Source organism: Pinus tabuliformis, chromosome 2_1 (assembly GCF_031772625.1).
Source record: "Pinus tabuliformis cultivar Carrire ecotype Pingquan chromosome 2_1, CPIR1, whole genome shotgun sequence".
NCBI lineage: Eukaryota > Viridiplantae > Streptophyta > Pinopsida > Pinales > Pinaceae > Pinus > Pinus tabuliformis.
Genome location: NC_142299.1, coordinates 9873604 through 9882213, shown reverse-complemented (window position 1 = coordinate 9882213; position 8610 = coordinate 9873604). Strand labels below are relative to the sequence as shown.

At 34.1% G+C, this 8610-nt stretch overlaps 1 protein-coding gene across 1 annotated transcript in view; it reads left to right on the top strand.

Annotated features, from left to right (window-relative positions):
- Positions 1–4295: 4295 nt before the first annotated feature.
- Positions 4296–8610, top strand: part of LOC149198431 (cysteine-rich receptor-like protein kinase 43) — a 56561-nt gene continuing 52246 nt past the window's right edge. Inside the window, exon 1 of the mRNA XM_089399271.1 lies at positions 4296–4577. Within this exon, the coding sequence (XP_089255397.1) occupies positions 4523–4577 (55 nt within the window). The 5' untranslated portion in view covers positions 4296–4522. The remainder of the gene's footprint in view (positions 4578–8610) is intronic.

Sequence of the window (8610 nt, the reverse complement as noted above, 5' to 3'; positions counted from 1 at the left end):
TAGATTTAATAGAGTGAGAGATAGAGGAGTTGTACCCGCGGAGAAAGCCTCCCCTGAAGCCACCCGAGCTTGCCTCAACGTGGAGGGGGTGGCTTGGGTGGAGTTTTCCCCGCTTCTTACTAGGACCAGGATCTGCAGCATCAATTCTCTTGGCCACATCATGTATCTGTTGTTCCTCCATCGACTGCTCTTCCGGGGTAGACACCGGGGGTGCGTGGTAATGTTGTTCATGTTCCCTCTGTCTCTAACCCATGTTAGGGTTGAGGGGGCCGTTCTCTATAAACATGGCCGAACTTATGACAGCGCCGACATCTGTAGGGCATGCCCTCGTAGTCTAGTATCTGCTTCCTGGTAAAATTCCTCCACTGAATGGTGATATATTCATACAACCCCCCACGAGTGTCCATATGCACTAGGATTCGAGCATAGGACATCTTCCCCATGACAAGGTAGGATTTATCCGAACCCATGTACGAGCCGAGCGAGTTCCCAATTCTCTTAAATTTTTCTTTCCGACCAAAAATGTGGGGGAAGCCCTGGAAGCCCAACCCATATTGGTCCAATCCCGAGCTTTTTTGATTCTAGATCAAAGAGCGGTGACCATCTCTTTAGGTGAACCAGGGCGTTGTCAAAGTGCCAGTGGGAGGAAAGCACCCAGTTAGTATGATTCGGTCGCGCAAACTTGAAGGCAAACCATCCCCGCACGAATGTCTGTACGGTGGGGAGATCAGCGAGTCGATGGCCCCAAACCTCAGATACCCATGCTTTTAGTCTTTCCGCTGAGTAATTCCTACCTCGAATCCTTCCAACTAAGACCCGATCCGCTATGTCCATGGATTCTGCCAACTGAATGTCTTCTTCCAACCGAAGGATGGCATCGTCAGTCTTCAATCTGAAACACTTCACCTTCTTCCGAGGTCTCGCCTCCTTGGATGGTGTCGCCCTTCCGTCCTAATAAATTCCAGGGGATGTGTTCTCCTCAAGGCCAAGGGGGGTAAAGGGATGTCAGAGGGGTTCGGGGGGAAGATGGGGTTATCAAGGGGAGGGACGGAATCATGACACTGATACGGTGGAGCCGAAGGCGCTGGCGCTGACGTGAGAAGTATAGAGGAAGGAGCACCAGAGAGCGGGATGTATAGATGGTCCGACCATGACTCCGGGGGGTAAGGGTTTAGGCAGCCTGAAGCGAACCCTAACGAGGATGGGGAGACCGACAGGGAGGAAAGGGACGGCCAGGTAGGGGGGACATCCGGTAGGATGACCGGATGACCAAACGGCCCTGAGATCGGAGGCAGGTCGGCAATGGTCGCATTCAACTCACAGCTGAACGGAATGCGGTTAGCCCTCGCTGAATGCAGTTAGCCCTTGCTGAATGCGGAGTAGTCCAAACAAAGCCTTCCGGCAAGGGATCCTCCGAGTAATATACCAACTTGAGGTCCATAGCTGTCGGGAAACGTTATCGCCAACTGCCTGTAACCGACAGAGAAAGGTGGAAGCAGGGGAGACAACCCTAAACGGAGGGTCGCGACTGAGGTAAACCCTATACAGTAAACCGCGGTAAAATCTCAGCAGGCCAGAAGAACCGAGATAAGGAGAAAACCGCAGCCCAGGGACCAGCCTATGTGGTCGATCCGGTGCCTGCCACCTGCTGCAGTGATCTGGCTCCATGCTCTGTCACCCATACTCTCCATCGTTGTCGTGCTTCAGGACCTCCATCATTCGCCAATAATTCTTGTTCACAATGTGGTGATGCTGTATATCTCCTATTCGATGAGTTATTTCGAGTTTATTTTAGTATGTTTAGTTGGGTCATGATAATTGATTAGTGTACGACATTATCCATAGAAACAGATCCAAACAAACACAATGAGTTTGATGGGGAGAAAACGCTACAGCATCATTGTAGGAGTAGCTCGTGGGCTTCTCTATTTACACGAGGATTCTCAACTGAGAATTATTCATCCGGATATTAAAGCAAGGATTCTCAACTGAGAATTATTCATCCGGATATTAAAGCAAGCAATATTTTGTTGGACGAAAATCTGAATCCAAAGATTGCAGATTTCGGGTTAGCAAGACTCTTTCATGAAGATCTGACTCACGTCAGCTCAAGAGTTGTTGGAACTTAGTAAGATTTCAAAACAATTATCATCCTTACACTATCAAAAACTATTAAGATTTGGGGATGTAAATGTTTTACTTCTGTGTTGTCGACTTCGGGAGAATTGAAAGTACCGTAAAATTTACATTATGAAAATTTTACTTGTGCAGATTTACTTCTTCGTTATGTTCTAATTTTTCAGAATCCACGAAAACAAGATTTTCTTTGCAAATAGCTTTGACTTTATGGTTACTTCATTCTTACAATTTTACCACCACTATTTAATCTTTGACATTGTAATTGCGATATGTAGCGGGTATATGGCACCAGAATATGCTATGCATGGTCAATTATCTGTAAAAGCTGATGTTTATAGCTTTGGCGTTCTCCTCTTGGAACTTGTTACAGGAAGAAAGAACGCCAACTTTAATCTGTCACCGGAAATGCAGTTGCTTCTAGCATGGGTGAGATACTCTTGTACGTTTCTCATTTTATTTCCAAATGAACAAATCCATTTTACTTACACCTATATATTTTTCAATATATTATATATTTTTTTAATATATATTTCAATATCAAATATAATATTACCTTTATAATATTGCTCATGAGTAATGTCAATGTATTGGAACTGAAAAACTTTTTATATTATTCATTAGATTATGTATAAGAAAAGCGCTATTAAATCTAAATCTAAAGTGATATTAACGTATTAAAATTTAAAAACTTTAAAAATCTTTTTACATTATTCATTAGATTATGTATAACGAGAACATATTAAATCTAAGCCTTTCATCAATTTTTGATGAAAATTCATGAACCTCAATTCGAATACACACCAAGCCTATCCGGGTAATTATTAATTATTTTCTCGTTTTATTTATTGGTGAGCAATCTAGTAGGCCATGTTATTTAATATCCTATAACCTTTCACGGAAGCATGATTTTAGGCCTTTAGATGTTGATATGAATTATCAGTTTTTTAGTTTAGGAGTTTTATTATTATTTATTTTGTTATGAGTTATTTATTTTTTAAAATTTTTTATTTCAATTTAAGGTGGATGAAGATTTGTTGATTTTATTTTTTAATTGAAAGTTTTATTATTTTTCAAGGGAATATGTTCAGTGTATGTTTTGTTTGAACAGTTGTAGTGTGTTACATAATTTGTTAGATTGCATTGATTTTTAATAAATTAAAAAAATTATATTCCTGCTAAGTAGCTCTCAACCCACCAATTTACTAGGAATTTGACATTAATCTAATTCTAATAAGTTTTCCATTATTATTTATAACATTTATTTAGATATAAGCAAATTTTGTTTAGCAAAATGGTCCACTACTTTTAATAAATTTAAAAAAATCTAGAGATTTAAGATTATTTTAATTCTCATAAATTTATGATGAAAACCACTCAATTTGAGATTATTCTAATTCTAATATTCTTTAGAAATATTATAATATGATGAAGAATAATAATTTATCAGATTGAAATTGTTTAATTTTTTATCATAAAAATTTTGAGAAATTTTTACTTTATTATTATTATTATTTTTAAATTATATTCCAATTTAAAAATATTTTTGAAATCTACCATTTAAATAATAATAAAATATAAGTCAACTTAACATTACTTTTAACTTGAGGACACTAAAAAGCAGGCGGTCAGATATCAAAATGACAATCCCCTATGGGGTTAAATTTGACGCCGTATGCCCGTATTTATGTTTTTTACACGTAAAATACGTTTTAGTTTCGAATTTCCACGTCAGGTGTAACTTGCCATTGATTTTTAAGAGCGTCAATATGACGGGCTTGTTTGAAATTTAAAAGTTTTAATTTTTTGTTTTATAAATTATATTTATATATTTATATTTAATATTGCAAATTGCGCTATCAACATTTTTAACGTGGCACCCGTAATTTAACGTGGGCCGTATTAGTTTCTAACGTGGGACTTTATAATAAATCATTTATAAAGTATTAGTTAGATGCAAAAATCACCATAAATTACGTGGGTCATTTTTAACGTGGCACTTTATAATCACGGTGATTAATTGCCAGCTACCCATTTTTAACGTGGCACTTTATAATAAATCATTTATAAATATTCACTGATATTATGTCAGTTTTTAATTTTCAACAGGTAAAATCGTAAATGCTATGGTACTAACAGTGATTAATTCCCAGCTACTCTATGGTGATTTTTGCAAGTCGGTGACTTTGGTGAGGATTCAACAGGGCATAGACTTTGGTGAGGATTCAGCAGGGCATAAGGAAAACTTATTGGAATTTCGAATTCAGTAGAGTTTGTGCAGATAATTGGTGTAAATGGGTCAAATAGACATTTGAGAGGGAATCAAAACCAGCATATCCACAATCATGGGTTTCAGTGAGAGTCGCAGGAGGATGACACCAGATAAATGCCTTCTTCAATCCCCTACATCCCGATGATCTCATTGTGCAAAAAGCTATCAGGTTAGATCCCAAACCATAATCAACTATACCCAATTTATTTATATATATACACACTTCAGCTTGGCTGTATATGTGTATACTTGGCTATGTATTGTAAGTTTGCTACGGCTCTTTCTATAGAATTCTGGGTATAATAACAAATCGTTGCCGTTGTAGAAGTGACTACCATATGACAGGGATTTACGTCCTATTCATACAATATGACTAGAAACATTCATTTATTACATTGCATGTTGCAAAGATTCAACTTCAAATCTTCAAATCTACAGCCGCCTTAAACTAGAAGCTAGGCTTGTTATAATTTACATTCTAATTGCTCAATCGTTGGAGTATGACTAGATACTTCCTCTGATTTTCAAAACAGAGATGCCTCCATTGGTTGGAGTTGTTGGGATGTTGTTTGTTTTTAACTGAGAAAGTTCTGGACATTAATGGTAGTTTGAATCCATCTTTTATGCGTGCACAAGTAAAACACATAAATTGATATGAAGTGGTAAACATTATTTTAAACCTAGACTGATTTGTGGATGGAAAATTTCAATTTATATTACAGAATTAAACTTGAAGACTATGCAAAACATTTTCCACTAGTAAACCAGTGTTGCCCATTTCATGATAAAAGGAAAAGTATGAAAAACATGACAAAGGGAAAAGTTCGTGAGCCAATTGTTATATGTTTTGATTCTGGTTAAAATCTAAAAGATATGATAAGTTTGATGGAATTAATGAACTCGACAGACAAAGTTGAGTTACATTCATAGTTTTTTTTTTGACAGGAAAAAATGGCAGTGTATCTTTATTATATTCAAATATAGACATACATATTGGGAGATGTTGCCATTTGTTTAGGCTGAGTTACATTCATAGTTTAAAGAAGGTAAGTGGCACAGTAGTGATGAAGACTGTTCAATGTAGGGTGCTTTTGGCATCTTCCATTCCATATAATACTTACAACTTGAAAGCTAAAGCCTAAAATAGATTATGCGTCCAGAGTCCGTGAGTTGCTGAAATCTTGTTCCGCTTTTCAGAACATTTGCCTTCAACTTTTGATCTTTCAAGCCATGAAAAAATTTGGCATTCATATTCACTTCTTTTGAAAAAGTGGCTAATATTCTTCTAATTTAGTATATGTTGTTTTACTGACTTTTGATATAGCCATCTAACAATTTAAGAATCAATATTTATCGTTTAGCTATTTTTTTTCCAATTTTCCCTCAAAGTTTGTTTAATATGTTTCTAATTTACTATGGAATTGTATTAGATATATTCGCCATTTTGGTCATTTTCTTCCATTTTTCCATAAAGATTAGCTAATATTTCTTTTAAATTTACCATCAAAAACTCTAAAAATTTAAAAGTTGTTCACTTTGTTGCTAATTTTTTCCCTTTTGGAAAAAAAGATCTTCTATTCTTCAAATTTACAAACAAAAGCTATTTTTCCTTCTTTTGAGTGACTGAATTATTTTTGTCAAATTTGTTGCAACAATATTAACATTCATTATTTTAATGTAAAAGTAATTATGAATATATATTTTTTCACTTAATAATATTATTTTTTGTTGTTTATATATATATTTCCCATCTATTTTATCACTATTTCCATTTTAAACAAAAAAAAAAACTCAAAAAAATTGAACAATCTGGAAAATTTGAAGGAAAATTTGAAGAAAAATTTGATTAGCAGATCTCAAAACAAAATGTAGCGATGAGACTTGAGCCAAATGGTACAACAAAGAATAGAAAATTTGAATAATTATGAGTACAATTTCAAATTAGATGAAACTTGTACAAATAAATTCTAAAAGTCATATGATAGGTAGTTTAAAAATAAAAACGTCATAAAAAAATTCCTTGACGGGTAAGGTCACCCGTCAAATTTAACCCCTGCCTATGGTTATGCAAAGGAGGAAATATTGTGGATGTGATTGATCCAGCCATCATTGGAACGTGCGACGTGGAGGAAGCCATCATTGGTCTTTTATGTACACAAGCTGACTCATCACGTCGTCCATCAATGTCTCCAATCAATTTGATGCTCTCATCTCATTATGTAACATTACCGGATCCCACACAGCCTGCTTTTGTGACATCTCATGTTTCTGGGTCCACCAGTTGTGGCTCTGGGGTCTCACGACCTGCTAAGATCTCTTCTACGTCGCCTGCTTCATTTCACGCTCCTCTCTCCAATTTCACGCTCCTCTCTCCAACGGTAATACCGATGCTTCCATTACACATTTGGTACCCAGGTAACGAGTGTACTAAATAAATAAATAAATAATAAATATATATATATTTTGTGACACAGAGATTGCAGATGTGTAATCATATTTATTTACTTTGTTGTTCTAACATTGAATTTTAAAGTTCAAAACAATGCAAACTTGAACTGAAGCATGGCTTTTTCACATTCTACGGCTACATGTAGATTTGAATTCAGAATTTTGTCCTATCCTTTGGTGTTATGAAAATATTGGATTGTTATCCTTATTTGTAGTGTTTGGTATAATTTATTTTTTATATTACTAACTAAATATTTTTAATTTACGATTATTATTATTACTGTGGCAATTATTAATTTGCAAATAAATTATTGTGGATTATTTATGATTTTTAATGAATCTGTAAAGCTCATGTAATTATATTAAGAAATGTGGTTAATATAGGTTAATTTATATTGTTTTTTACATTATGTTATTTGTTATAATAGTTTTATTATTGTATTACATAAATGTGAAAAAAGTAAATGCAAATTTAAAAATACAACTCATTTAATATTTAAAATTTTATTTGCATTATAAAGAAAATAATATGATTATGCCGAGTCTTTTATTATAATTACATCCATCTTTACTATGGATTTACCAAGCAACGAGAGCATAAAATCTCTCTTTATTTTAAGAGTGGGTTGCAATTCACGAAATTTGATAAGGCTTGTAGATTAGAAGTAAGATGGATCTAGGATCATTTAAATATTAGTTATTCTTATAAAAAGTGGATCACCTAGGAGGACTATAAAATATATATTATAGCATTATATTTTACTTAATATTTATTACTACTCCACCCAGTAAAAAGTTGAGAGAAGTGGGGGTGGAGGAATTACTAATTAAAATGTAATATTATTACATTTTATTCAATATTTGGCCTCAACCATGCTAATTTTATATAGTTGAGTTTGTTTACTTTTAAATATAAAGAAGAATTATAATAAGAGGGGACTTCTTGATGGGAAATATCTTATGAAATATAATAATTAGTTTATTCTATTTTATTTTACCCAATATTTCTGGCAAGCTAGTAAAAAGTGGATAAAGGTAGATATGCATATTAGATAAAATGTAATAATTACATTTTACTTAATATTTCTCTCACCTCCTCCCCTCACCTCAACTGGCTTTCGTGTTAAGCTTATTTATTTCTAAACTTACCATCCTAGATCTTTCTCTATTTCTACAGCACATTGTTACACATAGATTAAGAGAATACATTACATATCTTATATTAATTTGAATATAAAAAAACCATTAAAATGAAGAATAAACTATTTTTTGTACTATGTGCAATCTTGTTTAACCTTACACTTCTTAAAAATATCTTCATGAATCACCCAATAGCCTCCAGGAAGCTCTAAAGCTTGATATACACATTATGTAATCATCCATTCAATGATAGAAACAAAACATACAAAAAGACATAGAGCCACCTAACAATTCCATACAAGTGTAAACATATCCATAAAATTGTTTTACCTGTAAATGGACCCAACACCATTATTTTCTACATCTAACTATGTATCTAAATATACCATCAAACTAAGATGGATCTAACTAAGATGGATCTAGGCTACTTTAATTTCCCCCTTAAATAGGTTATATTCCACATGATTACCAATGGTCAATACCATGGGTTCTTAATCCCATGGGTCAACAAGATTCGTCATTTTTTTATTATTAATTTTTATAGGATTATTTTTATTTTATTTTCACCTAGCTAAAATGTTGGCATTATAATAAGTGACATTAATGTTACACAT